The sequence below is a fragment of the Eptatretus burgeri genome, chromosome 1, assembly GCF_056783735.1.
Source record: "Eptatretus burgeri isolate ZD-2024b chromosome 1, Ebu_testis_v1, whole genome shotgun sequence".
NCBI classification, from domain to species: Eukaryota; Metazoa; Chordata; class Myxini; order Myxiniformes; family Myxinidae; genus Eptatretus; species Eptatretus burgeri.
The window spans coordinates 134,588,546-134,607,658 of record NC_140961.1 but is presented as its reverse complement, the minus strand read 5'-3'; the positions used below and the strand labels follow the sequence as shown (position 1 = coordinate 134,607,658).

The 19,113-nt window shown below is 46.6% G+C and overlaps 3 protein-coding genes across 18 annotated transcripts in view; 2 read left to right on the top strand and 1 right to left on the bottom strand.

Moving 5' to 3' along the window:
• Positions 1–2,065, top strand: part of PRRC2C (proline rich coiled-coil 2C) — a 195,606-nt gene extending 193,541 nt beyond the window's left edge. For all 11 annotated transcript variants that reach the window (XM_085892298.1, XM_085890662.1, XM_085890129.1 and 8 more), the window contains one exon: positions 320–2,065. In XM_085892298.1, coding sequence (XP_085748424.1) covers positions 320–604 — 285 coding nt within the window. In that variant the 3' untranslated portion in view covers positions 605–2,065. The remainder of the gene's footprint in view (positions 1–319) is intronic.
• On the bottom strand, positions 1,714–18,733 carry PIGC (phosphatidylinositol glycan anchor biosynthesis class C). 4 transcript variants are annotated; one of them, XM_085856315.1, is made up of 8 exons: positions 18,484–18,733; positions 18,294–18,363; positions 15,207–15,361; positions 13,220–13,332; positions 11,410–11,465; positions 7,911–8,058; positions 7,524–7,690; positions 1,714–2,363 (listed from the first exon to the last, which is right to left on the bottom strand). In XM_085856315.1, exons 1-8 carry the CDS (start codon positions 18,566–18,568, stop codon positions 2,300–2,302), a joined length of 858 nt encoding a protein of 285 aa, XP_085712441.1. In that variant the 5' UTR covers positions 18,569–18,733; the 3' UTR covers positions 1,714–2,299. The 4 variants fall into 4 exon arrangements, with proteins under 4 accessions (XP_085712441.1, XP_085713217.1, XP_085714000.1 ...); XM_085857091.1 differs by lacking the exon at positions 11,410–11,465 and having other exon boundaries at positions 7,524–7,738; XM_085857874.1 differs by lacking the exon at positions 11,410–11,465.
• Positions 18,511–19,113, top strand: part of SWI5 (SWI5 homologous recombination repair protein) — a 43,922-nt gene continuing 43,319 nt past the window's right edge. For 2 of the 3 annotated variants that reach the window (XR_015062204.1, XR_015062285.1), the window contains exon 1: positions 18,512–18,650. Coding sequence is in view for 1 of the 3 variants with exons in the window: in XM_085899520.1 (XP_085755646.1) it covers positions 18,567–18,650 (84 nt within the window). In the remaining 2 variants the exon portion in view is untranslated. Of the gene's footprint in view, positions 18,651–19,113 lie in introns of all 3 variants that reach the window. The other variant, XM_085899520.1, reaches the window with a different exon arrangement.

Genomic DNA, 19,113 nt, shown 5'->3' with positions numbered 1-19,113 from the left:
CTTGGTGTGACTGTGGACTGTAATACAAAAATGAACCGATTTATGTTTGAGGTTCAAAAGGTGAAAAGTGCCCCTCCATTGAAAAATCTGAATTGCTGAAGAAATTTCAACCATACTTGACGCATGGACTGTAATACAAAGAACTACCGAGTCGATTTTGGTTTGAACAGGTTAAAGGTCAGGTGCCCTTTGAAAGTAACTTTGTTGACTGTAACTCGAGTGAGAAGCATCTGATGTCTGTCTTCTACTAAATGTTAACAGAATTTGGTGCTTCTAATGTTGCAATCGTTAGAATGGATGTGATTGTTTGTTTTGGCAGGCAAAACAACGAGCAGAAGTGCTGCAGTCAACTCAGAAGTTTTTCTTAGAGCAGCAGCAGCAGCAGCAGCAGCAACAACAGCAACAACAACAACAAACAAGAGCGTCTTCCTTAGAGGTGGCTTCAGAGGTAATTGCAGAGGCTGTGGAGGGGAAGGTGGAGAGCAGCATCAGCAAAGCTGAGAGCCAAACAGAAGACAAAGTGGCTCCGGCCAGCAAGCCTGTCCGGACGGGACCCATCAAGCCACATGCCATCAAAACCGGAAGCGATCATCTGCTCTCTTAATCCTGGTCCAACACCTCAGATTTGCGGATAATCTGAGCCAGGTTCTGGCTTGACCGCCTCTTGTTCGCTCGGACTACGCCAGGGATCAAGTCGGTACCAAGCTAATCATCAAGATCCTCGTACGCTGTGACCACAGCACATTGGATGGAGAGATTGTGCTGTGATGGGCTGCTTGTTAGCACAGGTGGCTTACCAGCTGTGCGGCATGCCCTTTTGCATGATGCTGACAAAAAAAATAAAATCTAACCCTTTCTGTCCAATTAAAATTACTTTTGATGTTACTACAGTTCAAATCTGCTCACATCACTTGAGGCTCCCCAGTCTGCTCCTATTTCATTGTCTTGAGCATTCATGCTTTCGTTTTTCCAAACTTTGCTTTTGTTATAAAACTACTTGCGTTTTCTTCAGCATTTCCAGTGGTCGATCATTTTTGCACACCACAGCATATGAAGTAGGCATTGTCCTCTCCTCCTCTTGCGATGGATTGGTTACGACAGATTGCTTTCCTCGATATATTTTTTTTGTCTTACTTGCCTTTGCAAAACAGTTTTCAACAACGGTTGTTTTTTGATGTCTGCCCCTATAAAGCATGCAGTTGTATTGGTGGATATTTCTGAACTCGTTTTCCAAATTGGTAAATTTTTGCACAGCCACCCCCCCCCCTCCCCCCCACCCCCAACCACCAATTCATTCCCTGCTACAATCTCCTTTTCCCAGCATTGAGCAGATGAAGTTGTAGCACACAAGTGAAGACTTCCTCCTCTGCTGGCACTCATTTACGGGTCCTTGCGTCCACCGAAGGTCTCATCGTAGCTTGAAGATGGTGCTCAAAGGCACCAAGCTGTCGGATTTGTTTCACTGGCAGCGTATACTGACTGTTACATCGCATTGCATTGCATTGGACAAGGACTTGGTGAACAGTTGACTTTTGAAGGGCCTCCATTGCAAACATCTCCGTACTTCTCTTTTTTGGCAAGTAACCCACTTGATTGGCAGCCTATGGTCTTTTTTGCTGTTTTACTACTCCCACCCCACAGCTTGAGCTGAACCCATTTGGACATGACACTTGCCTTTCTGCCTCCATGTTTGCAGTTGGATGAAAAGGCTCATTATTCTTTTGTGGGTCTTTATTGCCAACTAAGTTGCTGCAAGGTATAAAATCTTGACACAAATATTTTAAGCTGTGTGCTGGCCTGTGGTTTACAAAACCTCCATCCTTTGACTCCCCGCTCCCTTGAAGAAAAAAACAAAACAAAAAACAGTTCAGCCAACTAAGGCTCAATGTCTTTTTTTTCTCCTTTCACACCACACACCCCTCCCGACCCCTCCACACCCTTTCACCCTTATCTTCCCCTTTTTGTAAAGTATTGCTGACACGCCGCTGGTATGCGGGAGCGTTGTCATTGTTCTGTTTTGGTTATTCTGACTACAAGGAGAAATAAAGTCAAATGATGCAATCTGGCCACATGTGGGTGATCTGCCTCCATACATAGCGAATCATCAAATGATCTTCCACTGGGAGTCTTGGTTTCTGCCGATGATGAAAGTAAGCGATGACAAAAACGTTTGCTCTTGGTTTCTGACATGAGGCATATCAGCTTGTTGGGAGACTTGAATAATTTTGTGTCGACTCGTACATGTTGGTGTTGTCAAATTGTTTGCTCTTCGGTTTTCTTTCCACTGGTTCCTTTGTCGTTAATGAAGGACCCCAGACAGGTCATCTTTGATTTCTGCTTCATCCCACGGTCCATGAATATTGCTGTGGGAATAAATAAATAAAAATTAGGTGCCTAATCGTATTCAACACCATGATTATGATCCGCTGCTCATACCATACAGCCTCCAGTTCTACTTTACGAGCTTTGTATTCAGCTGCTCCCGTTCACTTTGCAGAATTTCCAAGAGAAGGCAATTTTAGTTTCGATCTGCGAGTGCTCTTTGCCTCTGTGGGCAGCATTGATGCTGGGATCATTCCAGCTTCCCCCTGTGGGAAAGGATATGTGGCTTGAACTGTAGGTTTTGAAATTTAAAATGTTTTTTAAATTGAAATTTAAAATTTAAAATGAAATTTAAAATTTCAAAATGAAATTTTGAAATGTAGGCAAAAAAAAAAAATTATAAAAATTTGTTGCAAATTTAAATAACTTTTGCATATAATTTCAATCTGCTGACTACTTTATATGTTTGAGGCAGTGAGCCGAAATCAGAAACCGATGTGAAAAATAATTTAAAACTGAGCAGTGATGTTCGGGCCTGAGCGTCCCTTGTCCGATAGGAGGTGATTTCAAAGCACGTGTTCAAGTTATCATGGTATATATTACACAATAGGAAAGCAAGCATTTGTATGCTTGGTCCCCTAATTAGCAAGGTAATTTGTCATTGCAGCAAATTAACTCCAGAACGTTATCAATCTTGTCATTGTCGTCATGGCTATTTATCTTTGGAGGACTGTTGGCCTCGTTATTTTCATGGTTGGGTTTCACGTGGGGCATTTGTGCAGTACTGAGCCTATTTGAAAATCAACTTAGTGCAGATAAAGGTTCAGCTGCCAGAAAAGGTTCCCCCTCACCTCCCCTCCCTTGACGAGAACCAGAGGGGAGGGCATTCCACAGGTTCACATTTCGATGGGAAAAGGCTGAGTTTCTTCATGTTTGGTGCTTGAGGATTTTCAGGGGCTGTCCACACCAGGCATGGTCTTGATGAAATATGAAAAATTGAATTCGGTTAAAGTTTACATAACACCCCGCACGATCTTGACAAGATACCCTCAGAGGCACTGACACTTCGTGGAAAAGCCTGACGTGCGGGAGGATATGGAGTCTGACAACCATCTGCATTGTGAGCCGTTGGACACATTCATTTTTGACGAAGATGTGCTGGAGATGAGGGAACCATGCTTGAATACCGAATTAAAGTAGGGGTTGGACAAGTAGGAATACCGAATTAAAGTAGAGATGAACACGTGCAAGATATGTGAAGGCACATTTACCAACAAATGTCCACTGGGCCTTTTGCAGAGCCGATGAGTTCAAGGAGACATCAAATAGGACCTCCATGTCTTGAACTTTGGCTTCAGCTGGGATGGTAGGGATATTCTTGGAGGAATCGTGTCGGGATGAAATTGGTCCATCCCTGCTTAAGTGCAGGTGTTGGCATTTGGGGATGCTTAGATGCAGTCTAGAACGCTGTCCTTGCAGAGATGGATGCGGTCCCCTTGCTTAATCGAAATCGAGGCCTCCTTCTTGTCGCAGATGAGTTTCACATCTATGGCTGATAAGGTGGTTGGGCAGGGCATTTATGTTGATTATGACTAGGAGGGGACCAATGGCAGTCTTGAAGGACACTGAACGATGCAGGACCCCAACCGGAGAGCACACGATCAACATTGACCTTAAACTGCCTGGATGTTGAACACAGCCAGCCACTCCTTGATATTTTCTGCAATTCTAAAGCTAGTAAATTTCTTGAGAAGGCTACGGAGGACTGAGTGAAAGGCTTTGCTGATGTCTCGATGGCAAAGTTTGACAGTGTCCTCGTCTGGGATACGGGTTACTTTCAACACTGGTAATGAAGCCGTGCTCAGAATTTCAGAAAAAGGAGGTGTTTGTCAGGCAGCCTATGACAGTTGACTTCAGGAGTCTTCATAACCTTCCACACTGCACTCATCAGCCTTGTGGGGCAGTAATTTGTGACCATGTCCTTCAGCTCTTTCTTGTGGATCAGTGTGATTGTGTCCCACCAGTCTTCAAGAACAGTTCTGGGCTGTATCACGTGATTGGGTTTTCATATATCATGACTCGCCCGCTCGGGGTGGCAGTGATGTACATTCGGACGTGCAATAAAGCGGAGTTACTGCTACGCTCTCGTGCTCCATGTTCCGCTGCACCTCGGACACCACAGTTGGCGACGAGGATGGGATAGACATGTCACGGCGCACGGACAGGTGCCCGTTTTCGGCGGAGACGACTTCGAATTGTTTTCGGAACAATTGGGGTGATATTTCCACGCGAATGATGTGGTCGACGAGAGCAAACAGAAGTCGATCGTGCTTGCCTCGCTGTCGGCGGAGCATTATCAACTGCTGAGTGATTTGGTGGTGCCAGACAAGCCCGGTGGGGACGCGCTGTCGTTTCGGGACATTGTGCAGAGGATGAAAGCACACGTGGCGCCGGAGAAGTCATTACAGCTGGCTCGATACCAGTTCGATCGCCTCGCGAAAGGTACAGGGGAGCGCGTCGCTGATTTCGTGGCGCCGATTAAGCATTCTTCCGTGGCCTGCAAGTTCACGGCAGAGGAGCGTCCAGCTCGGCTCAGAGATCGTTTTATTTCTGGTTTGCAAGATGCGAAAATGGTTTTGGCGGTTCTACGGCTGAAGGGTGAATCCATTACATTTACCTCGGCGGTCGACACTGCTGCAGCTGTCGAGCAGACTCTCGGAGATGTTCGGGCCATCACCGGCCGCAGCATGCCAGATGGCCCGGGGGCCCACGCGGTGTCGCGAGCGCCCCGGGACGCACGCACGTCCTTCGGTGCGGGTCGGGGCCTGACGTCGCCGCGCGGCCACACGAGCGGCGAGGTGACCCCGCGGACGTGTTTGGGATGCGGAGGTCGACACCTGCGCCATGTGTGCCCGTTTAAAAGCATCGCGTGTTTACGTTGTCACAAGGTGGGTCATCTGAAGCGTGTGTGCCGAGGGGCGTTGGCCATTGTTAAGGTCAGGGACAGCGATGTGCGAGGCGACCTCGGCAACCCGGGGTGAAACCGGCAGCCGTTGATGGGCCTGTTTTCAATTGGCCCTGTGGCAGTGCGCCCGATGACGGTGGAAGTCGAAGTTAACAACACGCCGATCACGTTTCAGGTTGATACGGGAGCGGCGGTGTCGATCATCGGCGAACAGACTGCACGTAGACTCAACGACCTGAAGCTTATCAGGTCCGACCTCACACTGTTCACGTACACCCGCGAGAAGACAACGCCAGTCGGGATGGCAGACGTGTCTGTGCGGTACCAAGGCCAGGTCGCCGCGCTTCCGTTGTACGTCGTGCGGGGGAGGGGTCCGTCTCTCCTCGGCCGAGACTGGCTGACCCGCATCAGGCTAGACGGCCGCCGTTCACCTTGTGCAACCCGTGCCGAGCCGATGGGAGGATCAGTGTCGATCATCCACCGCGATCCAATATTTTGTTGAAAAAAATAGCTCGAGCATCAGCCAGGACCTTGGCAAGCACCTTTAGAAGTGCTCGGTGAATACCACCAGATCCTGCAGACTTGCTGGTGTCAAGACATAGCAGGAATGACCTGGAAATCTAGCATCTGCTGCCCTCTGTATCACGGCTGAAATCGAGTCTGAATTGGAAATCGTGCTGATAGACGTTTTCAAAGAATATTCAGAAGGCATCGGTGGGAAGAGCTGTGATGCCGAACTCTGTACAAACACAACAGGGGTCGTGCCGGAGTTAGACGGTTGATCGGACGTGTGCAAATTTATTTTTATTGTCCTCGACATTTGCAACAAGTCATTCCTCATGCAGTGGTTTGCTCTCTTTCTCTGGTCAAGGCTTTAGCATGATTTTGGGCATGCCTCTAACTGGGCTCAGCACAGTTTGTAATGCCAGCTGGACTCGGTGGGGCGATTGGATGTTGGCATTCCAGTGGTGGTTCCTACATCTGAGAGCTCTCCAGATGTGACTTGCATCTTGGAGAGCCAGGATGGCCTCAAGACTGGGTTTACACAGGACAGGGGAATGTGGATGGTTTCTTGCTGTCGAATGTTGGTCTTGAAAACTTTCCACAATGCAGAGACTGAAGTATTATTACTGGAGAGATGGGATTTTCCATAACTACATGTGTGGGTGGGCAGAATGCGGTCCGATTCAAGTCTCCATAATGCTGATGAGACTGTGACAGCAAAACTGAACGTACTGAAGAATTATAAGTTTCTTTACCGAAATGTTAAGTGTGATCACCAGAAGCTCGTCCCCACCCCCCCATCCTGGTCAGAAGAAAACAATGCCTGAATTACCAGCTTCTTGCTTCCTTGTCGCAAGGACCATCGGTGTGCTGATGAAGGTTGACGTGAACCTTCATGAGTGAGACTCGTTCTTCATTATTCTTGGCATGAATGATGTGCAAGTATGTTGGGGACCAGAAAATAGAAAGCCAGGCACTCGGGGAAATGTTCCAGGAGGTATTGATTTTGACCTTTTAGCTCACCAGGACTTTTGTCAGGTGAGCTGATGCGATCAAGCAGTGTCTGTAGGTGCGAGTCAGTCAGTCCGTAAACACTTCAGTCGTTATCGCTTGGACCAAACACACCATTTTGATGAAACTTGGCCACAAGCTTCATATCTGATGCCTAAAGAAGGTGTGTTGACCGTATCAAAATCTGTGCTCGTTGAGGGGGTCTTTGGGGGGTTTTTGACCCCCCCCCCCCCAAATAGGTATTTGCTCTCCAAAACTACGCACAATTTTGATGAAACTTGACCACAACCTTCAGTCACCCATGATGTACCAAAGTGTATCAACCACATCAAAATCTGCGCTCATTAAGGGAGTCGACAGGGGGGGGTTTTTGCCCACCCCAAATAGGCATTTGTCTTCTTCTCCGAAACTACACAATTCTGATGAAAGTTGACCACATCCTTCATCACACATAATGTACCAAAGTGTATCGACCCCATGAAAATCAGCGCTCATTAAGGGGATCTGTGGGGGGTGGAGGTGGGGGGGGGGTGGAGCGGTTGAACACCCAAGATGGGTATTTTCTCTCTTCTTGGAAACTACACACGATTTTGATGAAAGTTGACCACAACCTTCATCACACATCATGTATCAAAGTGTATCGACCATCAAAATCTGTGGTCATTAAAGAGGTCCATGAGGGTGCACAGTTTGGTGAATAGTTTTGGGGTAAGTTACTCACTCTTTGTAGAGCTGCAGTTTGACGAGCCAAAGAGGAATGAGGAAAGACAGCAAGAAGAGGAGAACGATGGCGAGTGCCGCACACGCTGGGGCGACCATAGCCAGTGCGGTTACCACCACCACCGCGAACAACACTGTGAGCATGCCGTGACATCCTGCGCTCTGCTTCTGTATCAGACACACGTTTTCTTGTCAGACATCTTGAGTGGTGTGTTTCTGGAGATAAACAGGAGAGAAGAATATTGGCATCGATTGCAAATTCTGCAACAACAACAACAACAAAAAAAATTGTACGTGTATATTAAAATTAGAATCAATTAAAAGTAAATTGGTGTTTTTCAGCCACGCAGTGATTGCATCGCTCCCTGAATACCACTTGAGATTTCACCTTCAGCTTCTTCTGAAGTAAAGGCCAAAGTGCGAACAGCTCGCAAGCAAATGTGATTAGGGTGAACGTGTGCAGTGGCCCGGCAAGCCGCGAGGCAAGACATACTGAAGCAAAGAGTGCCATGTTCAGGGAGAGACCACTGGACACACTGCGGGGATAGGAAGCAGAATAGATGGAAGGACGTTTGTTCCTGGTCTGAGAAAAAGGTCACACCTTAAAAAAATAATAATAATAAAAAAAAACACCCACTGACACCGACACCGACACGAAGCAAATTCTTGTATTCAAGTGATTCTTGTCGGAGATGTTGCACGAGTTTTCCTTCTTTACACCCAACTATCATCTGTGTTCCAAATCGGTCTGATCACCGTTTTATAAATCTTCACTCTCAGCATAACCAGAATATTTTGATCGTAGACCACCCCCGCCCTCACAAACATTCTCACTGCATTTCTACTGAACTTGTAGTTCGTGCTTAATATCATGAAGTAGAAACACCTGCTCCCCATGCGGGGAGGGAGTGGAGCATTTTATTATCCTTACTAGCAAGGTGCCTGTGCTATGCACGGCAGGGGGCTGGACAGCCAGGTCATGAAGGACTTGGGCAAAAAAAAATTTTTTAAACTTACTGCAGCTGACATCAACAGAAGTAAGGTGGGTGATATGTCTATGATGTCACAATGGCGAAACTGCAAATGCCAAATCTGCGAATGTCACTGATAGAAACCCTCACATAATTTCCTCATTCTCCTTTAAACTCAATGTTTCTATATTTACATTCAGACAGCATCATTCCAATCACAAATTAATACTATACCATGAATATTACAAAATACAATGTTACAAACACTCATGAGGTAAACGAAGAGAAACGCCATTCTGACGTCGCATCCAGATCGGGAGCATCTTCATACGGATCGAAACCCAAAATCATTGCGTTGAGGTATTTATGAAATCGCCCACCCACCTTCTGACATCCGCTGGGACCCCAAAACATTCCACAGAAGGTTCAAAACTGAGGGAGTAGTTCGGGGACGGATAGACAGGCAGACACTCCTGATTTATAATATCGATTATTATTGCCAATTATTAGTCCCCTCCAAGTTTCACCGGAGGGTACTACGGGTTTGCTGTCCCACCTGTGGTTTTTGACTTTTTTTTTTTCCACACACCCTTCAACATATTAAACTGAACCTTGGTACACGGCTTTATTATTATTAATAAGTTACAGAACAAGTTTGAGTTTCGTTTCAGGGCGTTTGGTCAATTTTTCACAGTTATGCCCTTTTTAGACTTAGAAAAATCACATACCAGCAAAAGTTCCCATTCCCAGTGATGGGAAAAGCTAGCCATGGTGGTCGTGAAAATAACCACACGATAGGACAGTCCGGGAAATTCGATCCACCCTGTAGCGCTCAACTTCACCAAAGGTGGCGCTATTCAAACCAACTGCAACAGCGGGGAAGTGTACCCCATCATTTTTCGAAGGGGGTTGCCGGAGCACGAAGGAGCCACTAACCCCGCTTAAACCTGGCCAGTACAACCTTTCACCTGTGACAAATTTGGTCCAAATCCATCCAAAGGTGTTGGTGTGTATATAGAACAGACAGACAGACATTTATAGTAGTCCATGAGCCAGGTGCAAACATTTTGAAGTTGAGTATCAAGTTGGGGGACTAATTCCCACGATGGATTTTACTTACACCAATGCATGACGTCCATGAAAATGAATGATCGACATTTCAAATGAGTAGCTTCGTGCCATTTTTGAGGCCGTCTAAAAAATGGCCGCCATTTTCAAGCAAAATTCATACAATTCAAAACTCTGGCTGCATGCCGAATCCTGATGGTCAAATCTTGTTGTACAATTAGGAGCATGTCAACACTTATTTTAACCATTTATATGTACGTTTGCCTCCAAAAAAATTTAAATGCCAAGAAAAATTCCCAAATTTGTTCTTTCTTTTTTTTTCCTTCGCCACTCAAGGTGAACGTGGTTCTGTTTTCACCCCTTCTTGTTTGTCTGTCTGTCTGTCTGTCTGTCTGTCTGTGTGCAGGATATCTCAAAAAGTTGTGGACGGATCTGGATGAAATTTTGTGGACAGTTTCGGTGTGTGACAAGGACGAACTGATTAGATTTTGGTGAAGATCCAACCACTAGAATTTTGTAAGCGATTCTTCACCATCGAGAGATGGGGCCAAAAATGATACATAGCCTGATATTTCAAAAAACCTATTGGGCCCGCTATGTTCTCGTGGATCAGGCATTACGTGGCGGAGGTATGCGCTCCACCGAGTGCTCTTCTAGTTAAACGTGTCACTCCCAAAAGATGTGTAACAGAGTTGGTTCAACCAAATTGTGACAGACCTTTTCTGAGCTTGGAGTTTTGCTCACTTGCCGATTAATTATCTGAGCAAAATATAATATACAGAGAGGATATTAGCATTAAAAACAAAATTATTCTTCACCATTGAGTGATGGGCCTAAAAACGATATCTCAAAAAAAGGTATGGACAGATTTGGATCAAACTTGTTGGACAAGATGGGTGTATGACGACGAGTACCACCGATACAGTGCCCACAATATGTTAGAGCACCGATTTGTAATTTGTTCGGGGTTCCGGCGACAGCTTGTCTACTCTGTGCGGAGGACACCGTGGGATCTTGAACATTCACCGACTTATGCCGGCAGATGGGACGCCAGATTAACATGCATCGGATGGATGACGCACACATTCATGAATCGCCCTGCCTGTGAAACACTCAAACCCAGGCTAAACAGCTTAGAGTCGAGTGTGTGTATACCTAGGTGTAGGCCATCGGACCAGCCCCGGCGAAATAATACATTCAAGCATAATACGGTCACCTACTTTTCATACAGCATCCATTCTGGGATTTTATAAAGCTGTATACTTGCACGGCAAAAGCTTTAGTCCTTTCCTTAATGGGCCTATCCTTTATTGACGTCACAACACTTTTACCATAAATAATTCGAGGAGAAAAAAATAAAATCAGGGGTTCGACCCACCTTGTTAGTTTCCCGATGAGGTTTGCAAGACCAGCTGACCAGAGTGGCATGGGTATATACTCTGTGAAAACTACATTGTGTTGAAACAACCAAGAGAACTCCCTCGTTAGATATTTTTCTGTTACCAACTCCATCTCCCCGTTCACCTTCCCAGAATGCCTTGCAGTGAATACATTGAGCTTGTTCGGTTATCACCATCACCCCTTGATCTGGAACATCACGAGACGTAAACCTCTGGACAGGTTCATGACAATGCTATTCATTTCGGAATCGGCCTTGTGGCTTATTAGTGATTATAAAAGACCATCTCCAGCTGGTGTTAACCTGGTACAATGGTTAACCTGTCATGAGGTACATGCTGAGCAGCGTTGACTGCCACTGCTAACAATGCAAGGAAGTGAGGGAACGAGGGTGCGGTTGTGCTGAAATGGGGGAACAAATCGAACAAGCCAAGTAGTACGAGTACTCACATTGCAGCGTTGGCACCGTAATCGAAGAACAGAAGGTGTCCGAGCAGCATGAAAGTCTAAGGGAATAATCGTTACCATTAAATTTCCCACTGAAATTGAGGGCAATCTGATGGTTATTCACATATACAAGTTATTAGTTTTTTTCAAATCTCGGAAGTTTTAACTTTGCAACACGGGATTATATATATATATATATATATATATATATATATATATTTTTTTTTTTCGACATAGTCATTCAGATGTATGGTCTTGGGATGTGCTGAGATCGTTTCAATTGTCAGCAAATACGGGACTTTCAAAATGACGTATTAATGCTAAACCTTCGGCCCTTGCACCGATCAACGCGTCCGCGGGAGTTTGCGGTCCGGGGAGCAAGCTGTCGGCTTTTTGGGCGAGTTCAGAAAGTTCAACGACACTCTTGTTGTGCAGACGCACGCCCCGTTCTCACCGGTACGTTTCCAAGTGTTTTCCGCTTCTTTTAGAACCTTTCTGAGCCGTTTTAGGTAACAATCATCTCGCATGTACGATGTGCATTTGGCTGCCCTGATGACGTCTTTTCCTTCAAGAACCCGGGGGTCGTGACCAATATGAAGTCTGCAGAGGTCTTTGCACACAATGTAACATCGAGCCACAAACCAGAGCGCGTTGGAGCAGCTCCTCTGTGGCCCGTGGGCCATTTTCAGTGTGACCATCCCCGTGGCCGGCCTTTCCTCGTCCTTTGCAATCTTGTGTTGCTCAAAGGGGGTCCCCTCTTGCTTCTGCACTCAAAACTTTCACCACCATTTCCATCAAGCAGCACATGTTGCAGGAAATTTTTTCACCTTCATCTTTTTCTTCCTTTTTCCCTGCCGTTTATCGTCTCATTTATTTTATTATTATTTCGCCTGGAAGCGTGGCTGTGCCGCTGATACGGTGCCCCCTGTTTCGAGTAAGCTGGTACTCATTTTGCTGACCGTAGAAGGATGATAGGCTGAGTCAACCAACCTGGTGTTATTTTAACGGAAAAAAACAGGAGCTAGAACTCAAGAAACTAAGATCTTCATCGAGCCACCTGAACCGTTAAGCCAACACTAGGCTTCATTAATTTTGATGCCTCTGCTTATTTGTGTTGAGATTGATGCAGGAATCCACCATGCACGTGCATGACGTTCCTCACTCGAGTAATGGTTTTGTCTGAGTTGTATTTTTCATGTGCACCATGAGCTGGATTCTTTATAACTGAGTCACAACCTGAACGTGCATAACCCTAATCCTCCCTCCACTTTTACCCCAAACCCTCCTACGATACCTACCTCTATTCCTATCCCTACCCATTCCTCCACTTTTACCCCAAACCCTCCTACGATACCTACCTCTATTCCTATCCCTACCCATTCCTCCACTCTTACCCCAAAACCTTACCTCCACCCATATCAATATCAATAACTCTCTTAACCCTTCAGCTCTACGAACCCGACAACTCTCAAAACTCCATACCATAGCTCTCACAATTCTATCCGTCATAAATCATAACCCAAGAGCTCTCAGAACACTCGCTCTCATAACCCCAATGACATTGCTTTATTACGAGGTTATAAAAACAACAATCCGTTACAAATGGGCATCTTCCTCGTCACTGCGATTCGTAATTCAGGAAGTTTAATTAAACCCTGATAAATTAGGGAGAAATAGTACATGAGCTCCAAGAAAAAGAATATTGGTGATTGTTGTTGTTGTTGTTGTTGTTGTTTGGCCAGTATTATTGTTCCACTTTTTTAAATCCCAGAGGAAGCCCTGAATTATTAGACATGGATTATAAGATTCTTACCGTCATGGCATAGATAGTGTCAGTGCTGATCGTTTCGGTGAGTGTTTTGAGGAGTGGAGACAGGCCATAGGTAAATGACAGGAAGATCAAAACGCTTTTCAGATCAGCCAGTCCTGATTCAGGGGAAGAGAAGGAAGGGGGTGGTGGGGTGTAGCGAGGGAGAGAGGGACAGAAAGACCATCGTTAACAAAGGACGACGAATCCTCCACCTGAAATGGTTTTAACAATTGAAAAATCAGTTCACACTTTTACATCAATGAAAAATGCACACCTAATATTGTCACTGACGATCACAGGATTATTAGAAGACAGTTTTTCATCAGAATAAAACGACTAAGGGTTGACATCAAAGCTTCCGACACTAAAACGTTGTTACCGTCAGCCGGTCAGTTCCGGTTGCCCAGTTCAAATCCAGCAAGTCGTGTCAAAACGACCCCAGAGACCATGTGACTACATGGTTCCAGGTCGGATCGCGGCCTTTGATCTCTGCTACCGCACTGGTTGGGACCGCTGAGCCACCCAAGCTCTACGCCGAGAGGCGACCACGTGACCGATCTTATCAGGCCGAGCAAACCTTCGTCACGTGACGCGATCTTCTCCAACACCAATGGACCTTAGCGCTTTTATTTTTAACCACCAGATGGAGCCACCATGACAAACAAAGTTCAATCAAGTGGCCAAGTCCGGTTCATGTGTATTGTAAATGACGGGGGGGGGGGGGGGAGGAGATTGGGACCATACTCTGTGCAGAGCGTTGGTGCTGCCGAAGCAATCTCCTGGGCTATTGGGTACAATCCTTGACGGGTCACCACTCCGACGCAGGATACCAGGAAGCTGGCACTCATTTTGCCAACCTCGGAAGGATGACAGGCGGAGTCAACCCCACTTGGTATTAATTCAACATCCAAGTGGGATTTGAACTCAGGATCCTCGGATCCCAAGCCCACCACCCCAAACCATTAAGCCAACACCAAGCTTCTGGAAGGGGGGAGGTGTATTGTAAATGACACGGAGGGGTGGTCGGGGGGGGTGTAATTGTACACACAAGCAATGCAATAACGATCAATAAAAAATGCCTAACCCACTACCGATACACGCTCACGATGCCAAAGAACAAACGGGGTTCCTTAATTATCCTAATCTTAAGGCCTTATGCATACATAAAGAGACAAAGTTTGGGGTTGACAAGACGTGAGAGATGGTCACCAAACCCGGAAAATTCTGGCAGTTCAGGGTCCCGTGCAGGCCAAACGAGGGAGGAGGGATGCGTCTAAGAGGGCGCAGGGTCGGCTGAATGGGGCACGGCTTCTCCCTCCGGAGCTCGTTCTCAGCCAGAGCTTTGGCCTCAACATTTCTGGGATTGTCCTCTTGATCTTTCTCGCTTCCACCCTTTATAACCTCGCTCACCGATGTCATTGACGATTGATGACATCCCTTCCCTCTCAATCAACATTGATTCTTCTCCCGGCCAAGTGAGCTGTGCGGCCCTTTGATGACCATTCACCCAGTTTAACTGCGACCACCACAGCCTCAAAGGGGACGACGATGTTTGGCTGCCTGCATTAAGGGCTGAAGGCCTACCAGTCACTAAAAAAAAGACATTTAGGACAGAAAACGGAGGATAACATGAAACACCGGCTCACAGGAATGAGGGTGTTTAGATATACACAATGGGGTAGGTTTGATGTCTCTAACGACACAAATTAGCGACGCATATCTGATGACATTTAATTACTTCTACACTTGTTCTAAACACTTAATAATGAAATAATTACATTATATTATGCATTTACAATCCCATAAGAGTCATTTCCACAACAATATTATTAGGGAGGTGGGGGGGGGGGGGTTGTGGGACTTCCTCATCCTGACACTCCTGACTCCTGACAGCAGTGAATGTCCCCATCAAGTCACCCCTCCTTTTCTTCTCTTTTTACAAAAGTTGATGAAAGCCCAAGAAAGAAGACCAAGACCTCAAGAAACTCACTTGTACGTCCACTGCACCTTCTGCCAGTGCCTCCATCGATCACATCGTAGAGGTAGTAGCCGAGAAAGGACAGAGCGAGGCTACTCGTGAAAAGCTGACTCGGAACCAATGTTCCTGTCTCCATAAGCCACCAACAGAGCACGAATATGCACACACTGCACGGCACACGTCACACGACAGACAAGAATGGTGCATTCTCTGCAGCCCAACCCAGTATTGTCCAATGGATGGAATCAACACGACGTTGAATGAGGTATGCCAACCGCCGTTGGAACCAAGGAGAAGCCGATGTTTGGGGTGTTAACCCTGCTCTTTTGCTCTAATGAAGGGTTCACGCCTGAAACGGAAGCTTCAACTTGCTTCCCACGGTGGTTAGCATACTTCATTTAACGTCGTGTGTAGTCCATCCATTGTTCAACGTCTACTTGCCCACCAAGATAGATCAACATGAGCCATCACTAACAATACTGGTTTATCTTCATTTTACAGCTCAGTGTCCAGTTACTTCCTGATGACACGATCAAAAAGAATAATTGGGGATTACTCAGTGGGGTTGCAGGTATTCTGCATGTTGAAAAGATGGCACAGAGGTCTATTAATTATCACGACGACGTTAGACCTCTGATTTGGAAAGGAGATTGAAGGGGTAAGTACAAGGAGAAACCCATGCCACCTGCTGGGCCTTGGAGGAGGCTTTCAAGGTGAAACAATAGATTTAAGAGGTGGACACAGAGAGACATCCTGAGAGTCACCCTCTTGAGTTATGCCGTGCAAATTGTGCTCATCTCCATGTCGTGTAGGAATGCAAGCTCTTGCACCCTTTGTTCTTTCCTTGCTCTGACTCCCCCCCCCCCACCCCTAGGGTTTCTTCAGGGTATATGCGGTATGCCAGCAACCCACGCGTTCATTTGTTCTTCTTTTCTCCCACCTGTGGAACCAACTTCCACATTCTCTTCAATCTCATTATTCCCTCTAGAGTCTAGATCTTCAAGACAGCTGTTCACCACCATCTCAGATTATTCCCAATCCAAAACCATGATCTTTTCTACCCCTGTTAACCCCCCCCTCCCCCCGCCCACCCCCAAGAACCATTAACCCTCCCACCTTCCAAGTTTCCAGTTTGTACTTCCGAAGTTTGCTTCTGTATCCATCTTGTCTGCCCCATGGATACTCCTCTTCCCCTCATTCTTCCCCACATCCCTTATTTGCCCAAGTCTCCCTCTACTTTGGTCCTCATTCCTGATGCTGGCGTGTTCTCCTGACCCCCCCTCTCTCTATTTGTCCCTCCTATTTTGCTCTTGGTGTGTCCCCTCTCTCTCTATTTGGTCCCTCATCCTTGCTGTTAGTGTTTTTCTCTCTCTATTTGGTCCCTCATCCCTGCTGTATGCGTGTTCCTCTTTCCTCCATTTTGTCCCCTATCCCTACTATTGGTATGTACCCCGTCTCTCGATTTGGTCCCTCATCCTTGCTGTTGGTGTGTTCTTCCTCTCTCTATTTAGTCCCTCATCCCTGCTGTTAGTGTTTTCCTCTCTCTATTTGGTCCCTCATCCTTGCTGTTAGTGTTTTCCTCTCTCTATTTGGTCCCTCATCCCTGCTGTATGCGTGTTCCTCTTTCCTCCATTTTGTCCCCTATCCCTGCTATTGGTATGTACCCCTCTCTCTATTTGGTCCCTCCTCTCCTGCTGTTGGTACATCTCCCCCCACCTCCCTCGATTTAGTCCCTCATCCATGCTGTTGGTGTGTACCCCTTCTCTCGATTTGGTCCCTCATCCTTGCTGTTGGTGTGTTCTTCCTCTCTCTATTTAGTCCCTCATCCCTGCTGTTGGTGTGTCTCCCCTCTCTCTATTTGGTTCTTCATCCCTGCTGTTGCTGTGTTCCCCTCTCTCTATTTGGTCCCTCATCCTTGCTGTTGTTCTTTCCCCCCTTTCTCTATTTGGTCCCTCATTCCTGCTGTTGCTGTGTCCCACCTCTCTCTATTTGGTCCCTCATCTTTGCTGTTGTTGTTTCCCCCCTCTCTCTACTTGGTTCCTCATTCCTGCTATTGCTGTGTTTTCCCTCTCTCTATCTGGTCCCTCATCCTTTCTGTTGGTGTGTCCCCCCTCTCTCTATTTTGTCCCTCATCCTTTCTGTTGGTGTGTCCCCCCTCTCTCTATTTGGTCCCTCATTCCTGCTGTTGCTGTGCACCCCTCTCTCTATTTGGTCCCTCATCCTTGCTGTTGTTTCCCTCCTCTCTCTATTTGGTTCCTCATTCCTGTTGTTGCTGTGTTTTGCCTCTCTGTATTTGGTCCCTCATTCTTGCTGTTGGTGTGTCCCTCCTCTTTCTATTTGGTCCCTCATCCCTGCTGTTGGTGTGTCCCCCCTCTCTCTATCTTGTCCCTCATCCCTGCTGTTGGTATGTACCCCCTCTCTCTATTTGGTCCCTCCTCTCCTGCTGTTGGTACATTTCCCCCCCCACCCACCTCCTCCCTCGATTTAGTCCCTCATCCCTGCTGTTGCTGTGTCCCACCTCTCTCTATTTGGTCCCTCATCCTTGCTGTTGGTGTGTACCCCTTCTCCTTGTTTGGTCCCTCGTCCTTGCTGTTGTTGTTTCCCTCCTCTCTCTATTTGGTCCCTCATCCCTGATGTTGGTCCACCCCTCCCCTGCTCCCGTCCTGTTGGTGTGTCCCCCTCTCTCTATTTGGTCCCTCATCCCTGCTGTTGGTCCACCCCTCCCCTCCTCCCCTCCTGTTGGTGTGTCCCCCTCTCTCTATTTGGTCCCTCATCCCTGCTGTTGGTCCACCCCTCCCCTCCTCCCCTTCTGTTGGTGTGTCCCCCTTCTCCTTGTTTGGTCCCTCGTCCCTACTGTTGGTGTGCTCTCCCCCACCTCTTCCTCCTCTTTCCATCCTGATCCGTTCTATGTTCTGGCTCCTCCACGAGCCTCGACATTATATGCAGAATTAAAAAAAAGACACGTGAAGAAACCGGTCCCGCAAATTAAAGCAAAATGTTGATCGCACTCCGTTGCCTGGTAACGTGATGTAAAGATAACCGACGACCCGAAAACAACAAACAGGTGAATCACTATTTCGACGGCACAATGAGCCTCACCTGCCCAATTGTTGTGTGACGACCCCAGACTCGTACACCACTGACCAGTAACTGTACTTGCGCACACGGACTGTGGGGACAGAGGAAATGTTCCCCCGTCAAACTTGATGTCCATCATGTTGTGGTTTATTTATTTATTTATTTATTTAGTCCATGAGCAGGGCGAGCCGACCACGTGACCCATCCGTACCGTTCCTTCGAAGCGTTTCCAGGAAGTTCCGACTCACGTGGTTGTCGGGTAGGCCCGAACGTTCGTATAACACTTTCCGAGCCATGCACGGTCACTATTCCCTCGCCTTCACGTTTCACCGGGTTGTTCACCTCAACACCATCGACAATAACCCTTCAAACGTTACTGTAAGTGCCGTTTAAGCCTCATTCCCATCAAAGACTGTTCCATCGTGGAATGTAAGAACCAAGCCGTGGTTCCGGGAATAGAATGTACCTGTAAGGTGTGAAACACCAATTCCTTATCTCTCTGCTCCTTACCTACCTTATTATCTTACCTACGTGAGCTCGTCTTAGTTTATCTGATCGTGATCAATATCAAATTCATGAACAAGGGTGGTGCAAGCATTGAGGTGTATAACCACCTTTTCCCGTTAGCTTGACAGGACATTTCCATTTTCGGTTTTATTAATTCGAGGTTTTTTTTTTTTTCCTTACATTTCAACGGAATTATTCGTGTGATCGTTATTTGTATAATCTCACCTGTTTAAACCGATCAAATAATTATTAGCTGACTGGACATTAATTTAAAATAAATGAGACGTGCCCGCTTTGTTTACGGATTTAATTAAAAGAAAAAAAAAACATTGCA